At 40.7% G+C, this 22,919-nt stretch overlaps 1 protein-coding gene across 5 annotated transcripts in view; it reads right to left on the reverse strand.

The window, feature by feature from the left end:
• Window positions 1-10,813: 10,813 nt before the first annotated feature.
• The window catches only part of KLF5 (Kruppel like factor 5), an 88,158-nt gene continuing 76,052 nt past the window's right edge, over window positions 10,814-22,919 (reverse strand). For all 5 annotated transcript variants that reach the window (XM_044071736.1, XM_044071738.1, XM_044071740.1 and 2 more), the window contains exon 4: window positions 10,814-13,289. In XM_044071736.1, the coding sequence (XP_043927671.1) occupies window positions 13,111-13,289 (179 nt within the window). In that variant the 3' untranslated portion in view covers window positions 10,814-13,110. The remainder of the gene's footprint in view (window positions 13,290-22,919) is intronic.

Raw genomic sequence — 22,919 nt, forward strand, 5'->3', positions numbered from 1 at the left:
AACAAAATTAAAATGCCAGGGAGGAAATCTTCCTGTAATGCTTAATATGAAGGACATCTTTTGGGAATTGTTTAGACTCAAATCTGGAAGCTAAAGGAGGAGATAAATGCAGACAAGCAGAGATAGCAGAGAACAGGACCTTAACTGATGAATAAGCCAACCCAGCATTGAGCAATTCCCACAGATGAGAGAACCAAAAGAACATCCACTGAAAGTGGATTCAGGTTATGAGAAAGACATTTTTTTTCGATCTGAGGGAATGTAAACAGTCTGAAGAATCACTTGATACCAGACATCAAGATCCCACACCAGGAGTGCCAACCGGCAAAGAAAATAAGATCTTGTTCCCCTGTTTGTTTACATACCACATTCAATATGGTGTTGTCTGTAAACACCTTGAGAGGTCCTGGTGAGAAAAGATGATGAAAAGCCTAAAGCTCCAGCAGAACTCATCTCTGACACTGATGTGCTCTTTCTGTTGAAGAGGCGACCACACCCCCTGCACCTTTAGGGGGCCAAAAAAGTATAGTTGTGTACCTACCATAAAAGTGGATCTTAGAGTGTATTCACTGTTGCAGTCATTACTCTTGGGTTATCCTGCTGGCAGGCTACCCGCAGTCGGCCAGAATTCCAAAGTCTAGGTCCGGCGTCGGTTGCTGTCGCTTCTTCCCTGATGTCAGTGCGCCAGGGGTATAAAAGATGCAGCCGATGCCATTTTCTTCAGTTTTTCTTGCCCCAGATGTCAGGTGCCCCAAATAGGGAGGCTGAAAAATATATTAATAAGAAATGCATACACAAAAATAACATTTCCTTCATACAAGCAAATACACCAAAAAGGTTGTAAAGGATAGAGAAGTGCAGATAAGTCCCAGCAAGGAGAAGGGGGATGGTGGGTGAGTAACCTGGACTGCAACAGTGAATACACTCTAACATCTACATTTATGGTAGGTACACAACTGTACTAGGTTCATCATGTTTACTTTTGCAGTCATTACTCTTGGGTTGAATCCCAAAGCTGAAGTGTGGCTGGGCTAAATAGGATTAGGAAAGGCCAGGAGGCCCTGCAGAACTGCAGTGGCGAAGCCTGCTCTGGACTTAGAGTAGAGAGGCAAGTGGTAGTGCTTTGTAAAGGTGTGCACTGAACTCAAGTTGCAGCCTCTAAGATTTCTTTGGTTGGTACTCCCCTGAGGAAGGCTGCTGAAGTGGCTGCTGTTCTGGTGGAATGAGGACTCATGCGCTTAGGCACTGATTTGCCATGTTGAGAATAGCAGAAACTGATGCAATGGCCTATCCATTTAGAAATAATCTGTTTTGAGACAGCCTTTCCTTGTGATCCTGCAGCATATGACAGTTGCTCAGTCTTTCTGAAAGCTTTAGGTCTGTCCAAGTAGAAGTGTAACTGCCTGTGTATGTCCAAAGAATGCAGGATTTTCTCACCCTTGTTCTGTGGATTTGGGTAAAAGGTAGGCAAGTAAATGGTTTGATTGAGGGCCACACTGGACACTACACCTTAGGCATAAATGTAGGGTTTGTCCTCAGAGAAACCTTGTCTGGATGAAAAATGATGAAAGGTTCCACAGCCATGAGTGCTTGTAACTCAGAGACTCGCCTTGCAGAGGTAATGGCTAGGAGCAGAGCTGTTTTCCAGGATAAGAATTTAATATCCACTGTTGATGCTGGCTCGAAAGGAGGCAGTGTGAGTTTTTCCAAAACAAAATTGAGGTCCCAGGCCGGAATTGGTGCTCTCCTGGCCCCTCTGAGGTACTGCCTTATTAAAGGATGACAAAAGATTGGTGGTTCCGTATTGTAATGTGCAGAAATGGCAGAGGCATGAATCTTAATAGATGAGAAAGAAAGGCCTTTGTTCAGCATCTGTCAAGTATTGTAAAATCTGAGGAATGTTTGGTACAGACGTGGCAATGCCTTGTTCCTGGTTGCAAGCACAGAATCTCTTCCATTTTTCTGCATAAGATTTTCTGGTACTGGGCCTCCAAGATAACATCCATAACAGCTTTTGAAAGAAGAGTGTTCAGAATGGCTACACAATCCGCCATGCTGCCAGATTTAAGGTCCTGAGTTGGCTGTGCAGGATCAGATTGTTTTGTTGGGTAGGCAAGTGAGACGTTTGAGGTAATATCCATGCTGGACTTTGAGACAAGCTCTTTAGGATTGGGTATCAGTGCTGGCGTGGCCAGTCTGGTGCAATCAGAATCATTTTTGGCTTCTCTTGCCTGACCTTTAGGAGTACTCTGGGAAGGAGAGGTAGAGGGGGAAAAGCATATACTGTTAGATTTTTCCAGCTAAATGATAGGGCGTCCACTTTCCATGCTTGCTTGAGGTAAATCCTTGTGCAAAATCTGTACAATTGACAGTTGTGAGGGGAGGCAAATAGATCTATGTCTGGGCAACCCCATTTCCTTATTATCATCCTGAAGACCTGTGGATCCAATTTCCATTCGTGGGGGAGGTTTCTGCTTAGTTCGTCTGCCAGAGTAATTTGTTTTTCCCTGGCAGGAATTGTGCTTGCAGGTGAACTTGAAAAGCCAATGCTGTGTCCCATAAGGTCATTGCTTGTCTGCAGAGGGGGTAGGAATGAGTACCTCCCTGCTTATGTACCACATGACCGTAGTGTGGTCTGTCTATCAGTAATTGTCCTGGATGAAGCAGGTCCTTGAAAGCTGTCAGGGCATTTTGAACAGCTAGCATCTCTTTTTGATTGATGTGAAGATGCATCTGGTTCGCAGGCCATGTGCCCTGAATACATTTTCCTGCCATATGGGCCCCCCAGGCATAATCTGATGCATCCGTTTGTCAGTGTCTGTCTGGCTGTGGGTAAATTGAATGGCAGACCGTTGTTGTGGTGACAGGCTTCTGCCTACCACCGAAACTCCTGTTGTAGGCAGGGAATGAGTGCAATTACAGTCTCCAGGCTGTGGCAATGCTGAGTCCAAACACTTTTCAGATACCATTGCAGTTTCCTCATATGCAGTCTGACATATGGAATTAGTAGAATGCAGGATGCCATGAAACCCAAGGCCTGCAGGATTTTCCTTGCAGATAAGTGGGCTTTTGTTGCCAATTTCTTGAAGTAAGTAGTCAGTTGTTTTTGCTTGTCTGGCGTGAGATAAGCCATCTGGGAAGTTGTATTTAAGCTTGCACCCAGGAATATTATCTCTTGAGAGGGCACTAGTTTTGATTTATTTTTGTTTACTGTGTACCCTAGGCCAATTAGTAATCTTTTTACAAACGCCAGATGCTTTAGAAGGGTGTCTTTGTTCTCTACTTGAATTTGGCAATCGTCCAATTTGAATTCCTTTTTGTTTGCAAAACACAATTACTGGTGCCAGGCATTTTGTAAAGACCCTGGGCGCAGTAGATAAGCCAAAGGGCAGTGCAGAGAATTGGCAATGCATTGAGCCAGCTATGAATCTGAGGTATCTTCTGCAAGATTGTCTGATAGGGATATGCAGGTATACCTCTTTTAGGTCCAAAGTTACTAGCCAAGTCCTCTTGCCCAGCATGGGCAGTAGCTGCTGAAGAGTCAACATCTTGAATTTTGGAACTTCCAGAAACGTATTTAGTATGACAGGTCCAGAATTGGTCTCCAGGTTTTGTCCTTCCTAGGTACTAGAAAAAGTCTGGAGTAAAATCCTTGCCCATGCTCTTGATGTGGTACTTGCTGAATGGCCCTCATGTCCATGAGGGCTGTAATTTGTTTTTGTGCCTCTGCCCATTGATTGTGTGGCAGGTCTGGCATGCCCTTTGACCTTGGTAGAGTGTGAAAATGGAACCTGTAGCCTTGGGACACTATGTTCAGAACCCATTTGTCTTGGGTAACTATTTTCCAATTTGATGAAAAAAGTGCTAGTTTTCCCCCTAAGGGGGCTGTCAAAAGAAACTGCTTGGAACTGGTAGAGGAAAGTCATTGGGACTGTTCCTGTAAGGCTGTGATTTGTCTTCTCCGCTTTTGGAGGTAAGAGCACCCCATTGTTTAGGCCTGTATGCGCCTTGGGGCCGAGATCTGCCTCTGGGACGCCTGTATCTGCCTCTTTGTGGTCTGTCTGAGACTGGAAAGGACCAATTTTTAGAAGGCCAGTTCCTGCTAAACCTGGGTGGCTGTACCTGTAAGAAATCCTTGACTGCCTGCATGGATTTTGCTTTATCCTCCATTTTTTTCAACACCTCTTCTGCTTTAGTACCAAAGTAAGTATCATGCTGTAATGGTGCATCTAATAATTTTGCTTTAACATGATCAGGCAGATTTTGTTCCTTTAACCAAGCATGCCTTCTAATAACAGAACTTGTAACAGCGGCCCTGCAAGAGTCCAGTGAATCATAACCACATGCAAATTATGCTTTCCCACTTGTTCAGTTGCATGCAATAAATCCTGCAATTCCTTGTTCTCTGAACACTCAGTATTTGTCAACATTTTCTTTTTAAGTAGAGACATTAAATATTGCTGATATTTAAGCATATGAAATTGACAATTTAAAGCCCTTATAGCCAGGGTAGCAGAAGTGTATACTTTTTTCCCCCCATCTGTCTAGAGCCCTAGAATCCCTATCAGAGGAGACAGGTTTTTTTTGCAGTGGAAGCCTTATCCCCAGTGGGACCCTGAGAAATAGTTTCTGGTTCAGCAGCGGGATTTTTATATAGGAATTCATGAGAATCCGGGACCCTGTAGTATCTGTCTGGCTTACCAGGTGCAGGGGGTAAGGACAATGTCTAGAACAGGTGGAATGGCCAGGGGTCTATGCTGAGGAAGAAGCAGGAAGTCTCTGAGCCTTTTCTTAGACTCAGAATATTCTTGGCTCTCCCAGTGGAAATGCTCCCTCATAGTATGCAGCATTTCTCCTCAGGAGGAGAGGCTGAAGGAATGGATTCTTCAGCATCTGAATCCTCATAGGGAAGCATGCAGTAATCCTGTTCAGAAGAGGAATCAGATGAAATAGATACTTGATTAGAAGAATCATACTCTGTCTCTTGCCTAGGCCTCTTATCATGAGGGGGATGGGAACCCCTGATCAAAGATCTTCAGCCATTTTGAGCATCTGTTTTTTAGGTATGGAAGTCTGAATAGGAGAATGCTGCACTTGTTGCTTTGTCTTTAGAGCTGCTTTAGTCTTTGAAGCAGAGGATGGCTTAATATATAGTTGTGTAGGTCTGAAGACACCCTCAGAAGCTGATGCCTGCTCAATGGCTCCGGACCCATCTGAGGGATTGATTTCAGAGTGTCCAATACCTTGAGTTTCCAGAGGCCCAGTCGGCTCCACGTGGGAGTCGGTAGCGGGCGCCAGGGGCTGCGAAAGCACCTCACTGAGAACCGGCGAACCAGCGACTGGCCTAGAAGAGGCTTCGTCGTCGGTTTTGGACCTCGGATGCCTATCCTTGTCCTTGCGTTTTTTGTAAACTCCGGTTGTCGGCTGTTCCACTGGCATTATATAATTAAATCTTCGGCCAAAGTAATGAAATCCAAAATCGAACAGACGCTTGATAGTGAGTTGGTTGAATCTAGCAGAAAACCGACAGCTAGCAACGTTGTGATCAGGGCCTAGGCAAGAAATACAGTAAGAGTGAAAAACCTTATGAGGTATTTGCTTCCCACAAGAAATACAATTGTTAACTTTTCCTGACATCGGTCTGGAGCAAGAAAAAAAGTTTCCCCAACAGGGTACTTAGCTTTAATGAAGACTTCAGTTCTGAAATTCAGATTTGAAAATCTCAGGAGTTGGACGACCGGCACTTGCGAACTGCTTTTGCTTCGGGCACCGTGTGGCAAGAAAGACTGAAATGGCGTTGGCTGCATCTTTTATACCCCTGGCGCACTGACATCAGAGAAGAAGCGACAGTAACCGACGCCGGACCTAGACTTTGGAATTCTGGCTGACTACAGGTAGCCTGCCAGCAGGATAACCCAAGAGTAATGACTGCAACAGTGAAACACGATGAACATCTGCTCTCCCCATCCCATGTCTGAAGCATCTGTGAACAGCTCCTAACAGGGAAAAAGGGGAAGAAAATGGAGCCCTGGATTTACAGACAACTGCTGGATCCATCAGTGAAGTTCCTTCTTGAGGCAAGGTAGAAGACTCATGCTGAAGCCAAGCTGACTTCAGGAGCCACTGAATATTTCTCATGTGGAGTTTGAGCACAATGGATGGTGGATGCCATGAATCCAAGAGCTCTTAGAAACTCCCTGGCTGTAACAGAAGCAAGAGGAAGAGTTTGAAAGAAGGAAACTAGTTTCAAGACCTTGAAAAGAGGCAGGCTGCCAGCATAGGCACTGTCTGAATCCTGCACCCCAGGAAAAACATGGTCCTGAGCAGGATTCAAAAAAGACTTTTTGAAGTTTGCGAACCCCAGGCTTTGAAGAAGGAAAATGGCAAAATGAAAATTTTGCAAAAGGATATCTGGACAGGATGCCTAAAACAGGAAGTTGTCCAATCCCCTGACCCTGCAAAAAGTGGTCACAGGAGCAAGGCATTTTGTGAATACCCTTTGGGTAGTAGAAAGGCCAAAGGCAAAAGCAGTGAACTGAAAATGCCAGGTAGCAACAGATAAATGTAAAAACATCCTGAAAAGGGAATAGATCAGAATATGGAGATAAGCATCCCTGAGATTCAGAGACATGCAAGCCTGAGGAAGCAAAAGAGGGAACAGTCTGAAGGGACATTTGAAAGGAGGGCATCCTCCGAAAAAAAGTGTTTAGACGAAAGAGGCCTAGAATTAGTCTTAAAGTACTCTCTGGGTACAAACAGCTTCCTGGAGTAACCCCCCCCCAGGATATAGGCACCTCTTAGTACCAGAAGTCAAAAGGTCCCAAAGCACCTCTGGAAAGAAGTTGTTCCTGAGGGGGGCTAAGGAACACCCATAAAAGGAGGATGGGATTTCCAAACCATGAAATACCCCTGACGAATAATGGGCAGGATACTCGGGAATCCTGAGCAATCTTTAGCCAAACAGGAAAGTGGCTGGGAATAACAGGGTAGTCAGACAGCATCTGGTTTATCTGGAAAATGAGACTTCTGATGCACTGAAGTCTGAGTAGCCTTGGCAGGAGGAGCCTGCATGCCACCTTTTTTGCCCTTAGGAGGAGGGCAAGATTGCCTGCGGAAAAAGGCTGGCTTATTAGTATAGTTTCTCTGAAATTTACGCACAGGAGAAACAAACACGTTTAAGTTCCTGTAAAGCCTTGTGCTTATGCTGAAGGTACTTAATAGCAGCAGCAGCTTCAACAAACAAGTGTTTACTATCAACAGAGGCATCCATAAACTTAGCCTTAATATCATCAGGCAAAGGTTGAAGCTGAATCCAAGAATACCTCCTCACTGACCTAAAAGCAGCAGCCCTAGATGAAGAATCTGCTGCATCATAATTATACTTGATGGAATAATGAGCCATCTGGGAGGAAGCCCCCAACAGGAAGAGAACAGAAGTTTTACCCTCAGAGTCTGAAGATCAGAAATAACCTGACAAGCCTAAGAAAGGAGAGCTAACAAGTACCTGGACATATGGGTCTGATAATTAACTGCCCTAAAAGCCATGGTAGCAGAGGTGTAAACATTCATGCCTAGCCTTTCCATGGTCCTGCTATCTTTATCAGAGGGCTTGGGAGAAGGAAGCAATTGAGAGGGCTTGTCAGAGGCTACAGACGCCGAGGAGTCAGCAGCAGGGTACTGGTACAAACATTTACAGTCCTCATGCACCCTATAGAATCTATCAGGTTTCTTGGGAGCAGGGGGCTGAGAGTCTGGAGCCCTAGAAGCATTGGAAAATGCATCCAACAAGGCAGACAAAACAGGAGGAACAGCAGAAGCTTTAGGAGAATCCACCCATCCTGAAGATTGTGTCCCCAAAACAAAGGGAGTATCAGGACTGGTAGATTCCTGTTCCTCTAACCCACAGCAAACCCTGAGTGAAAGCCTGTCATTTACTCTGTGGATCCTTAGCAGCAGGAGAAATATGTTTAGTCTTCTGCTTTTTCTTCAATGAGATGTCTACCTTATAACATTTGGAAGGCTCTGGGACGGTATTCAATAATGGTAGCAGGGACGACTTCTCTAATATCTGAGGAAGACTGGCAACTGGTTCAGGCAAATAAAACGGTAGACCCCAGATGAAATAAGTGTATTTAATGGATACAATTAAAGTGCTTTTCATCCAGTATATTAACTTGAACTTCTTCAGATAAAAACAAGTACAGCCAAGAGTTTTAAATACCCCTCCCAGTTCTCTCATGTGATTGTTCAGTAGCAAGCTCTTAAAGGAACATCACTACAATACCATCCAAGGACATTCTTCACTGTTACATAGGTATAAAAACATTGTAAAAGTTTCAATTATTTAACCTATGTAAAATATTTAGAAAAACATTTTATAACATATATTAAAACATATTTTAGAGGATATTTTAGAATGTTTATCTCCCAAGTTTTTCAATTTTAGCATGCATTGAATTGAGCATGTCATTCAATCCCGGGGTAATATAGCCATTCAAGCGGATTTGCCACAGTAATTCTAACTGTTCAACAATTACTGTTAGGTGTCCACCCCTTGGGTCAGTGTAAACTTGTTCTATTACCCAGAATTTGAAAGTGTGGTTAGGGTTTGCGCTTACATATCTAGTTACTGCATTCTCAGTTTTGTTTTTTGAAATGTACGTATGTTCGTAAATCCTAATTTTTAGTTTACATTTTGTCTTTCCTACATAGAACGAAGGACATAGTTGGGATAAAGCAAGATATAGTTTATCTTTAGCCCTGAAGCCAACAGTGTCTGAAACATGCTAAACAAAAATTGGAATTTATTATTGGACAACAGAGAAATAATGGGCAAACTAAGCACAAGCCCCAAAATTATATTCAGGAAAGGGAAGAACTTGAAAAACTTATTGGAGGTTAGGAGACCCACCATAATTAAAAATCCCAGAATGTTTAAATGCCTTAGCTGTCCATACTGCAAATACATACAGGAAGGACGAAGTGTAGAAATTAATGGCAAAGTCTTGAAAAGCAGTAATAGATGTAATTGCCAATCCAAAATGGTAGTTTATCTTGCTTTATGCCAACTATGTCATTCCTTCTATGTAGGAAGGACAGAACGTAAACTAAAAGATAGGATTTACGAACATACATTTCAAAAAACAAAACAGAGAATGCACTAACTAGACATATAAGTGCAAAACCCTAACCACACTTTCAAAATACCAGGAAATAGAACAAATTTACACTGACCCAAGGGGTGGACCCCTAACAGTAATTCTTGAACAGTTAGAATTACTGTGGAAAATCCACTTGAATGCATATATTACCCCAGGATTGAATAACGTGCTCAATTCATTCATTGCATGCTAAAATTGAAAAACTTGAGGAGATTAAACTTTCTAAAATATGCTCTGAAATGTTTTAATGTGTGTTTTATCCAAATAATACTTTATATACGTTAAATAAATGAGACGTTTTACAATGTTTTATATCTATGTAACAGTGAAAAATGACCTTGGATGATATTGTAGTGATGTTCCTTTAATGAGGTTCCTTTAAGAGCTTGCTACTGAACAATCGCATGGGAGAACTGGGAGGGGTATTTAAAACTCTAATCTGCATTTGTTTTTTTATCCAAAGAAGTTCAAGTTAATATATTGGACGAAAAGTGCTTAATTTTATCCATTAAATACACTTATTTGATCTGGAGTCTACCGTTTTGTCTGAACCAGTTGCCAGTGTTTCATTTTTGGTTTGTCTTTCATTTTGAGAGTTTTAATATCCGGGGAACAACTACTAGGCCCCTTGGAAATAATCAGCCATGGTTCCCCTGAGCATCCGAAATGGAAGTCTATGCATGTCCAAGGAGACGTTGTAAAGTCAGATCCCCACTGGCCTTCAACCTGGTCGTGGCAGAGGAATCCAACGACAAAGCTGGCAAACCTCTGGGCATTCACTCACCTCAACAGAGATGTCTGGCAGAGGCTGAACAGCAAAAGATTTTGGCCAAGACTTTGTGGCCTTTCTTCAACCAAGAGCTGTACCTCAGAATGGGATGTAGCCTGAATCAAGTCTTTCGCAAGAAGCTTAAGACACTGATTTTCAAGATAAAGTGCCAAAGAAGATGAGCTCTGAAAGATTTTAGGTACAAAATGCTGACAAATGGAACATATGGTCGTGAACGGTACAAAAAAAAAAAAAGACAACTGGCCATAGCCGTCTTTACGGAGAATCTGTCTTCCACACTGGCATTTAGCATTTTTGGCTGACATGAAACCCTACAAGCAACAATAAAAAGGATAAGTAAAAAAAAAGGACCGCAACTGGGCACTTATTTTTAACGGCTTGGTGAACCTGCAATGGAATGGGCGTTCAGGCTGACGATAAAGAGAGGATGTTCAGACTGATGGCACAGACGTTCCGAGTATGGTATGTCTGGATGTCACCTTTAAGACCTATGGTACACAAGAAGCATACGTTGGGCCATCCTTGGCAGGGGAAGCTCAAATGTAAAAAATACTGCAACAGAGGAATGGAAAGACATCACAAAAAATTGAGCAAAAATCAACACCACCTCTGAAAAGAAGGTCAGGTAAGATGTATGGACGCATTACCAGAACAGAAGCAAAGCAAATGGCTGCAGCTAGAGAAACTGCCCCATCTATTATGACTGAAACACTACACACTATAGACACTGTTTAATGCAAACCAACCAGTAAAACATATTAACCCTCCAAGCAGCCAGCTTATGGGAAACCCCTACCTGCCATTATTTAATTCACATCCAGCTTTTATTTAATTTACATCCAAAGCACAGCAACACTCCTGACACAGGCACTTCGGTTTATTAAGTTTTCTATATACAGAACTTTTTAAACAGCGTTGCTTTATTGCATAGAGAAATGCTACAATACAAAAGAAAAAATACAGAAGCAAAAAAACCACATTTGCCCCTTTGTTCCAAGTATAAACATCTGAAGCTTCATACAAAATTATGTACATATGTTGACAACTATTTACATTTCAAGACACTTAGGCTATCACACACAAAACTATAATTTACCTGTTTACTGTAAACCTGGTTTCTACAAAACTATAATTATCTAAAAATAAATAGAAACGAACAATACAAACAAAATTAGATTTTTGATTATGACCCATACATAATGCATTTTTACTTGTTCATTTTGCCCTTTACAGTAATTTTTTGTAAGCTGCAGTGGTCTCAATTAAGTATCCACAGAAGAGCTGTGCAGTGTTAAACTTCTACAAAAAATATAAAACTTTTATATTCATAGTTAAGCATTTAAAATTTGCACTGTTCAAAAATATGGTATATGCAGGCCATGCCAACATCAGAAAGGTTTGTTTATACAAAAATGTCAAGTGTGCAGCCTTCTGCAATTAATTTTACATTCTTTTTGCTGTGTAGCACAACACAACTGAAGTACAAAGTAAACTTTGGCAATGTACCTAGCACTCACTACTACAAAATAAAAAGCAACCTGATTACCATACACAAATCAGTGTGTCATTTTCAAACCAGCATTCTTAACTAGCCAGTTTTATATCTGACATTTTAATTAAGTACATTAGAATTAAATCAAATTCATCCTCACCAAGCAAAGCCTGTGTACGATTTGCAGCACAATAATGGGTCCACTAAAAAGTCATGGAAAAATCACAAAATCTAATAATGGTTTAAAGTGACAGACATTACAGTCAAATGAGACTGTATTCTGAACCTACTACAAAGCTTACATGGTGCAGCAGATGAAATTTTTATCACAAACTCTGCATTTATTGTCAGTTTAAGAAAGGGGCAAATGGCCAGTACAGCCACCACAAGATCAGACAGGGACATGCAGTCTGACTTGACGGCCACTGTCCTTCCTGACACTATCTGTGGCTCCTGTGGTTCTGCACAAATGCCACTATGTCGCTATTCTCCTAACCAGCACTAGGGCAGAATGGAATTAGCCGAGTATTAGGCTTGCTGAAAAGCTGCAAAACCTACCGCTGAAGGAACAAAGAAGCAACCCTCCTTCCTCATACACTAGTATAAATATTTATACTTTACTGCCGTACAGGGTTATTTAGTCTTAAATGATTTTGTGGTCTTGCAGTTGTCAAGCAATTAGTAAAACCCCAGATGTTCTATAACCCTATATGCAAATACTCACTCCTGCCACTGAAAAATCGTGTACTCAAATACACCCTAACCACAATAATCAAATAAAAATGCCCATACAAAGTTGTTGAATTTATAGTGGGCAAAAAAAGCTGTACAAATTAAGTGCATCTGCATTTAGCAAAATTCCTGTTTATTCTGTAAACTGGAAATGAGTCTCTCTCTCTTCCATGGGACTAATTCCTAGCCACTTGGTACATCACTGAACATCAGTTAAAGCAACCACAGCTCTTGTGAGTTGCACAGCCAAAATAAGATTACAACTAACCAATACAAAAAGCAGTGCAACTGCAAGCCCTGTCCTTAACAAGCCAATAAATGTTGCAAAATTAGAGGACATTGTGCTACCAAAGCCGTTTTCAAAACCAGAGCAGAGTACTTAATTACTCAAAGCAGGTTCACCTGCATCTGGCAGGAATACTGCATTAAAAGTAAAAGCGGCTTTTAAACAAAATTAGCAAAACATTTAAAGCATATGTTTCATGCATTTCTTCCACCTGTTTAGCCAGGTGGTTAATCTTTGTCTTTAGTGTGCCTACTTTCTACCCCTCCTTTTAATTTACTAAACACTGCTACAGTGAGCAATGTTTTGGTCAAAATATCACAGAATGCTCAATGCAGTCATTTGCAAAGATATAACCAATTACAGAGTGCACTAAACAAAGGTGAAAACTGCTAAGTATAGCAAATTACGCAGAAGCTGCAAACATGATTACCTTCCCAAATAATTGAGTTAAACACATTTTTGCATATTTTTATATACTGAATACAATATCATCCCCGTTTCCTCCCAAGTTACAAGTGTACAACTTCCAGGTTTCTTCTTAGATGGTTAGGGAATTCGCCAAAATACGACAAAGCTACCCCAACTATGCAGCAAATGCCTGTAATGGCAGTGTAAATTCCATAGAAATTAAGATTCAGGGAAGTTCAACTTAATTCTGATGTCTCTTCATATGCAGAGCTAGATGGTCAGACCGAGAGAAACTACGGCTACATACAGCACACTGAAAGGGCTTTGCTCCAGTGTGTTTTCTGTAGTGACGAGTCAACTCATCAGAGCGAGCAAATCGCCAATCACAGCCTTCCCATGTGCATTTATATGGCTTCTCACCTAAAAAAGAAGGGGGGAAAACAATTAATGAAGTTACTTAATCCAAAATTTGTCCATCAGCTTATTTTTATGCAAATGTGTTTACAAGAAATAAAACAGGCATTTTCACAAACCTATGCTGGAACTGAAAATAGATGAAAATTAGATATCTTTCTGGTATGCCATCTAGGTTCTACAAGTTTGATTCAAACTGTAAAGCTTCTAGCAGGAAAAAAAAATCACCCCTAAAGATAAAAACTGCAAATTCTATACTGCATGTACATCTAAAATCTATAGGTTCACATTATATGTATTTTTTTTCTTTTACATCTGTTTATATTTGATTATAGTACTCAAAAATGATCCAAGATTACATATGTAATGAACATATGGTCACTTAGCGCTAACAAACTTGCGAGCTGTGTTTAGCATGGCATAGACACAAGTAACAGGGCAACAGCAATACAAATAAATGGCTACTTTACTTTTGTGCCATTTTCACTGCATAGCAGCAACTCCTTCAGTAGGCAGCTAAATGCCAAGAATCTTCTGATAAGAAAGAAATTAAAGTAATTCCCATCCACTGCAGATAGGTCACCCACAACTGCCGTGTTATTGTCTTTCACACTACATGTATCAGAATTTGGATTGGTAGTGCAATGCTCATATGTGAATCATCAAATTGTGATTTAGGGTGCAAAGGTGGCAACTGTGAGAACAAAACCCACAGTTATGTTTGCCTCTCACTGTAGTACTGGTTTATTATATTCTATACTTGTGAACTCTGTACAGAGCGAGCAATTAAACCCTGGCTTCAGACCAAGCACAGTTGTGCAAGTAAACATTTCATAACAGCAGATATTCAAATGATCACTACTGCAGTAGCCTTAGCTATAGTTGATTATATCCTGCCAAGGATGCAACAGCAAACCATCTTCCAAAGCTCCAGGGCACCTTCCACATTCCTGAACTGTCAGGTAGCTCGAACTGAGCTGAAAGTTTGAGCACCAAGCCCTTCAGAGCTTTCCTATCAGTAGGAAGGGGGAAAGTTGAGCCCTGAAAGAACAATGTTAGGAACAAAAAGTAAGCGTCCACACCCTGGAATAAAAAACACACCAAAACACAAGGAAGGAAGGAGGAAGAGAGCAACTAGTACAGCAGTGACCATTGGAACATTTACTGTTACAGAAAGTTTAGTTACTCAGCTATACTATGTTCGTCATACTGAACACTACTGCAGTAGCCTTAACTATATGGGTAGATTACCCTTACCATAACCCTTACATCCCTTACAACCTTTACCCCTTACATTACGGAGGTGGAAGGAGAACCATCCAGGAACCCTTAGAGAATGGTCCTTGCAAAGTCTGAATAACACAGAGGTCAGGCTTCGCTGGACCAGAGAAGGAATCCAGATTATATTGCTTTGTAAAAATATATACAGAGGACCAAGTAGCAATTTTCTAGAATACAACTCTTTCCAAAAAGCCATACATGAAGCCAAGGCCCTGGGAGAGTGGGTCCTAACCCTGCCTAGATTAGTTTTGTTATGGTGAGTATAATGGCCTTAGACAACCATTTGGAAATTGTCTGTTTCGACACGGTTGCCTCTTACCTTTACAAGAAATGAACAATTCATCTGAAGATCTACCAGAGTTGTCTGTGGACATCCAAAGTAAAGTAGGAGTATCCTTTCCCCTTCATTTTTACATTAAGAAAACAGGAAGATAGATAGTTTGAGAAAGTAAACTTGGAAACAACCTTGGGCATAAAAGGAGAAGTTCTTAAAAAATCCCTCTAATGTAGAAAATGAGAGAGAGTTGACAACATAAGAGCTTGCAACTCGGATAGTCTTCTTGCAGAGGACACTGTAAATCAGTAAACATTCTCATGTCAAGAAGCTCAAGTCAGCCAGATTCAGCTGGTTCAAATGGAGCAAGTGTAACCTTCTTTAACACAAAATTAAGATCCCACGGAGAGGCCACCATTTTACTTGGGAGGCCTCTTATGGATACCCCCTTTCAAAAACATTTTGACATAAAACTGCATTGAAAGAGAAGGATCCATGGGCAGACATGCCAATATGGCTGATCATGAACCTTGATAAAGGGACAGTAACTTGCACAAATATTGTAAAACCAGAAAACAACTAGCCCTGAATTGGTGTCAGTTATGTTGTGGCACCATCTAGAAAAAAAATTTCCCTTTGCTAATATACAATTGCCTATAGCAGGCTTTCTTGCTTCCATTGGTACCTGCAGCATATCCTCAGTAAACAGCTGCCTATAAGGAATCAAAACCCTACATCCAGGCAATCAACTGAAGTTGACTGGTGTCAGTGTATATGAAACATCCCTGTTCCTGTAAAAGTAGGTCCAGTCTGCGAGAAGCCTTGTGGTAAATGCCCCTGGCCATTTTCAAAAGAAGAGACAACCAAAGTTGCATGTGCCAGAAGGGAGTCACTATAATGATCTTGGGGGGGGGGGGGGGGGTATTCTTTTCGAATCTTCAGAAGTACCCTGGAGATTAGTGAAAAAGCATACAGGAACATTCCTGTCTAAGAAAAAAGAAGAACTAACTTGTCTTCTGGGTCTTGCATGAAGTCCTGCAACAGAATCTTGCCAGCTGTTTGTTCAAAGAGGAGGCAAAGTCATCTCCTTGAGAAACTTCCCACAAACTAATCAAATCAAAGACACCAAATCTGATTTCCATTCATGAGGGTCTGCCCAGGCCCTGCTCATCTACTCTGCTACACAGTTTTGCTCCAACACGGATGCCTGTAAAGCAAGATTGTGCTGTGAAGCTATATCCAAGCTAACATGGCTAGTCTGCAAAGGGGCTGTGACCTGGACCCCCCCCCCCCAAATCTGTACAACATTATTGCAAAATTTAACACCTTGAAAAGGTCCTGGGAACCAAAGATGACTCATAGTAGAGTGCCCTGATCAGGGCAAGCATTTCTTTGACATTTATGTGCATGCATCCATCCCTGGTGTCCCACACACCCTGCACTTTTATCACCCATGAAACTGCTTTGCAAGCAAAGTGCAAAGAGTCTGTCGTGACCGACTACGTTGGAACAGGGAGGGAGAAGGGGAGAGCTGGATTTAAGGATATCTGTGCTCTCCACCAAATGGTTTTTCTATATCTTTCATGTGGAGTATTGCCAGGGGGCATCATGGGAATCACACAAGCCATGAGACCCAGAATCCTGAGATGTTCCCCTCACACTGACCCAAGGTGAATATATCTAGATATAAATCTATTTTTTTTTTCCTGTGGAATCAAAGCTCTTTGAACTGAGGTGTCTAGCTTGACATTCCAGGACCACAATCCTTTGTTAGTTAAAAAACACTTTTCTCTTGAAATCCCAGCTCGTCTCACCCATGAGACACACCCCTGACATTTTTGAGAAAGACTGCAAAAATAAGCACGTTGTCTAAATATGGACACTACAGATGCAATAAGCATCTGATATTTCCTGGTAACACTAGAGTTATAAGAGGAAAAAAAGGCAACAGGCATCAGGTTGTAAAGTGCCATTTTGAAATTGGGCTCTATTAACAAACTGGTTTAGGAAAGAAAGATCTAGAACTGGTCTCAAAGTATTTTTTTTCTTTGACACTATGAACATTCTTTAATAAAAACCCTTCCCCACCTGGGAAGGAGGAACCAGTTCCATCACTCCTTGGGATAGCATGTAATGAAGAACTGGTGTAAACAAGAGAGTCTCATAAGGAGGATGAGGAAATGGCCCCCTGGAAAGGAGGGATATCCTTACACTGCTATCAGTAACCTTGATGAATGATAGTTACAGACAAATGGGTTGTGACTATCTGTTGCCAAAGAGAAAAATGAAGAGGTAGACTTTCTAGAAGCAAGCAACGGGCCAGGGTGGGAGAGGATTCACAAGGTCTCTTGAAGAGCAAGAGTTGTTGTTCTGTCATTCATTTTGGGAGGTTTGAGGCTTCTTTTTGGAGCCCCTTGCCATTTGTTCTTAAATGGCTGTTTAACTGTATTTTGCGAGACTGTTATTCTGCTGTTTGACAACAAAAGTGGATGGGAGTTATAGAATCCTTTAGAAAAGCTGGAAAAGGAGCCTGAATAATCTTAAGAGATTCCCTGGATTAACTTACTCCTTTGTTCATCTTTGCAGCAGAGGGCCAAAACCTAAATCTCTATCCAATGCGGAATTTAAAACCTCATTTTTCTCATCTGGGAGATGCTGAGAATGCAGCCTTGCACACCACCTACCAGTGGCCATAGCACTGGAAGTAGTATCAATAGAGTCACAAACAATGAGTAGTAACCTGTGCAACAGAAGAAACCGAATATAAAGCAGATTTTTACTCACAAGAAACTGCAGATATAACATTCCTCATACTTTCACAATTGTCACAGCAAACAGCCTGACAATTCAAAATTCTGAAAAAAGTTGCAGAAGTATGTGCTTTTTTGCCATACTTAATTCCAATCATAATTTTCTCACCTTTATTAGAAGAGTAAGTGGTGAGCAGCAGTGGGATCAACTAAAGCTATAGCTGCTGGGTCAGATTTGGGAATAGTGTACAAAAGCTTAAGGGCGAGGTACTTTACACATCCTTTCTGCCTTTTTAGGGGCAGCTGGCTTACTATCAGGAAATCTGCAGGTAATAACACACACCCCCTCTAAAGCAGACAGAAGAGGGGTAAACGGGTGTAGGTTCTGGAAATTCCATCTGTACGAACTCAGTATTTCCTGAGGGACTGAGAAACCTGTGTTCTCCCACTGAAAACATCAGCACATTCTGGCAATAGTCTCAGAAAAAGTGAAACTCCCACAGGAAGAATGACAAACTGAACTCTCCTCTCAGTCAGAATCAGAAACCTGAAGAGAACACCCTACATCTGCCCCTTCATCTTCTTGTTGAGATTCAGAATCTTGCAGCTCTTCAGGAAAAGAGGTATCCCTCTTTCTTTCACCAGAAACTACTTTAGACTATTGATGCTTCTTGTAAACACAAAGCCAGTCCCAGTAAACCTACCCCTGTCCAAGGAAATGTGAGGAGGAGTAGACACATCCTTAGTCTTCTGTTTCTGACAGGAAAAATGGGACCATCAGGGTTACTAATGGCAGCAACAATTTCCCAGGGATGGGTGCAACATTCTGACACAACAGGGAAGCCTTCCCTGTTCCAACTTTCAATGATCAACAGTGGCTCTCCCCTGCACACTGAGGGGATTCCAACAGCTGTAGAGGATGTGGCTAAGCCACCTGCTCTATAGTGGCTGCAGGTGCTACAGGGTAAAAGGGTGGTCTGTATTACAAGTTGGCCACAGCAGAGTCTCCCACCTGTGGCTGATGCAAACTGCTAGTCTGCTATAAGATGTTGCCTTAACTTTTTCTTTTTGTGGCTAGAAGAAAGACTGACACATTTTTCCATGGTCAAGCAGAAAAAGGTGTGTGTTTTGCAGAGAACACAAGCAGTAAATCCCAGCAAAAACTACAACTCTTTAAACACCATTTTATTCACAGAAAAACACAATAAAAAGCACTTGCACTTGGGCAAATGGGGATCATAACTGGAAGATTTTCCTATATACCTTTACAACAGTCATAGATGAAACACATCATGACTGAATATGCATGCCCCATGTAACACACAATTATACCATTTCTTTAATTGCAGTTATTCAGAAATGCAGCACTCATTACCAAAGTCTTATAAGGGTTTGGAACTTTAATGCCCGTTATACCCATGACATGGCCACAAAGCATCCATTTTGGTTCCTGGATGTGGATCACAAAGAGAACACATTTTCATAGTTCCAGTACATCGCAGTCTCATAAAATTTTCATCTAAATTTCCTGTATATTGATATTGACCGTTTTAAACATGTGGTGATTGAGCAGAGATGGAAATCAGATATGGCACTTCGTCAATGTCTGTTTTAGGTCTATATTTCAAATGACAATATATAAGCATCACTAAACAGGCATCAGAATATCAACACTCTTATGATTAATACAACAAACACCAAATATAAGAAATGCTCATGGTGCTCATGGAGAGTAACAATGTAAAAATGGCATTTTTATATGGTATGCATGTATGTTAACATTTGCAGCATAAGAGTGAACTATGAAATTAGATTCAATCCAGGTCTAACACAGAAAGTGGTACATCAGTTTGAATTCCCATAGTTTGCAGTAGTGTGCACTGCACATATTTAAGTACATATTCATAGCAAAGACTGAAAACAGGCAATATGTTAAGATGTTTATCTATCGCAATAAACTTAGCCCTGATTTGAACAAACTATACTTGGTCAACAGGTACATACAAAGATGAACAGATGCTAGAGTTTGAATCGTTACAACACAAGTTAAACTAGGATATTCACAAACAGATCAAACGTTATGATGAATAAAGGGAAAACTCAATCCAAGTGTCAGAATTTCAGCTTTACTTCACGACCTTGATCAGACACTAAATTTGCAGTACTGTACCATAAAAAACATTTTGTCCTTCAGCTTATTTGCACAGTTAAACTGAAAGCACATAATCTTACAAATACCTATAATGAAACACCAGCACATTTTACCTGCTGGATACTAATGTACATGCTGGCACAAATGTAAAACAGCTTTCTTGATTTGATTTCCTATGACTGAGGGAGCGTTCATAAGCTAAAATCCACTTCAAATTTGTCAGTTATGGACATTCTTGAGGCAAACTGAAATGAAAGCAGCAAAAGCAGATATTTCCAAAATGTCTTACCTGTGCATCAAACCCAGGACCCAACCTTAACTCAAGACCATGGCTATTTCAACTTATCAGACCATAATTCACCCCCACCCCCACCATACATGTCTAAAAGCATTTGATGGAAGCTTAATTTTTTTGCTTGAGGCACATATATTCTGGTACAAGCTTTTACAAATGTTACTGTAGCTTCAGATCTGTCTGCGGTAATATCAAAAAATGGAATAAAATTATGCTCAAAATTTAAGCTAAACAGACTTCACAATACTGTCATTTGTCTTTTTACTTGTTCCATGTAGACACTGAACCACAATTTTGATTTTTTTTTCTTCCCAAAATGATTGTATCTTGTCTCTAAACTTCAGTCATTAACTGCAAATGCTACTGATTTTGCAATGACATTCTATGTAGTACTTGCGCACATTCAGTTAATTCTCATTTTATGAATATATGACACATTTACTGGAGTTAATGATTATCTTCCCCTTATCTGACCATTTTTGTTAGTTTTAATTCAGTCATGTTTAAACCCATTCAGTTACCGTACTCACTGACCATCAATTTAAAACAACTCTGTTGGCTAGCACATTATTCAATCTGTACTTTTAAGAATAGAGAATCTCTGAGCATTGAGAGAGAGACGATCTATAATCATAAAAATTAAAATAAAAAGAGGAATTTATAAGGAGTTTCACAGAACAGTGCAATCACAGTATAATCGTGAAGTCAAACATCAGAGTTAAAGAATCAATCTTCTCACTTTCATAACAGATGGTTAAAATGCCATCTTGAAGAGACTGTCTAATCAGCAAGTAAAATGTAAAAAAATTGAGACAGGGATTTTGGGGAGGGGTGTAACTGCAGGAAAAGATATTACAGATAAGCTGTTTGGAATATTACTTTATTGCATATTAAATTACAGATGCGGATGGGTTTTGAGAAGGCAATGGTTCAGTAATATGTGGGGAATAGAAGCAGGTGCACTTTTCACATTAAAAAAAAAATGTTAAATTCTGGTCTGAATTCTGTACATGACTAAATTCATTTAAGTAAGCAAGGCAATGACTCCCCAAATTCTGCAGCAATGTAAAAGAAACCATAGCTTGTGATTTGTAGTTTTGTCTGTGGAGTTTTGACATGACAGTCCAATTCTTCACCTGAGGTCTGGCCATGCCAAGTCTCCCTATCTGCTCCAAAAGTATTAGGACAGGCAGAGATGTAGAAGTTACAGTTTGGAGAACCAGAGGCAGACAGACTACCTCCATGGTTAGGTACCCACCCAAGCCTTCGTGGGACTGATGGAGTTAAAGATTTCATTCTTTGCCAGCTAGATTCTTAATGCTCTTGGCCCTTTCGATAGTCAAGCTTTATATTTCCATTTAACAGGAAAATATTTTCTGACCAACCATACAAGGCCCTCCCCCCTCATCGTAAGTGTCAGCGGGGTTTAAGCCACAGCCACTAATGCCTTGTAGTTGAAGTCATTCTTCAAACTTTGGGCTCCCTTGTGTAGATTCATGGTGCAGCACATGCAAGTGAAGATGCAGTGGCACTTTCCAACAAAACAGGCTGTGCAAATCAAAAATGTTTTAGAAAAGACTCTCTCTTCCCCAGAACACAACAGAAACCCAAATTCAGAATTAAATATTGTACATATGACTGATATTTTGTTCACTAAACTGAAGGAAAAATAAGATTCACAAATGGATTCTTAGCTCTCTAGAAGTCACATGTAATGGTCAACTGACAGGCACACACTGACAAATTGCTTCCTTTACAAACAAAAATAAAATAAAAATGAAGATGTCATGATTGTTCTTATTTTTAAGCTATTTTTAAGTCAATGTCTCAGCTAGAGGAGTAAACAACTACTGCACTGACTATGCCAGATACCACTGAAAAGTGGACTAACGGGTATATGTCTACCTACATCTAAATCCACTTGAGAAGAAATTATACTGCAGAAGTGACTCCTGTGATAAGCACCTATATCATTACAGGATCTGATCCAGCCATCCATCCATCCTCATCCCAGTCAGCCCATCAAGCGCTCTCCAGCACTCATTGCCATAGCGGTTACAGTTTTTACAGGGTCAGGTTGCTAGATTTTTGCTTCATTGCCAGGCTATCAGACCTCTTATAATACTTTAATACTTAAACTGCAAAAAGGTAGATAGGTACGTACCAGTAATCTGAAGATAAACAGTACTGGTTGCTGCTCATAGTGAATGCATTTATCAATTTATATTCACATTTGTTAACCAGTGTAAAACATGGATTTATAAGGATCTTTTTCCAGCTTTTGCCCTAACACAATAGAGTAACCATGACCACGTTTCACGGATATCAGCTGCAAGCCCCACATTCAGAAACCTAGCAGTCAGAATTCCTCCCAAAAATATAGAAGGAACGCTTTGTGATCTCACACCATGTCAGAACACATTTTACCATTAACACATATCTGGTTAATCGTTTTAAATGTTATTTATTTTTGTTTGTTAATGGAGATAAACACTGATCTCTGTAGACCTTTGGCAGGTCCAGTCTGGAGTTACAGAGTAAATCAAACAGCAAGCCGATAAGTAACAAATGTGTGTGTTTACATACCCGGAACATGACAATCAGAAACTTGAACAGTCGTATGTGTTGGGTATAGTTCAGCATATGTTATTTACAATACATACACAGATATACATCTATACATACATAACACACACACACACACACACACACACACACACACACACACACACACACACACACACAGTCATGCACAAATTATAAAGAAAATGGAATTTTATGAAGACTGATAAAGGCAGAAAGTCAGTGTGGAAAACGGGAATGAGCTGTACATAAGGAGCTAGAGTACTAGAAGGTGAATGTAGTTCTGGTCCACGAGAGCTGG

Source organism: Protopterus annectens, chromosome 5.part0 (genome assembly GCF_019279795.1).
Source record: "Protopterus annectens isolate FY-2018-M chromosome 5.part0, PAN1.0, whole genome shotgun sequence".
Taxonomy (NCBI): Eukaryota; Metazoa; Chordata; order Ceratodontiformes; family Protopteridae; genus Protopterus; species Protopterus annectens.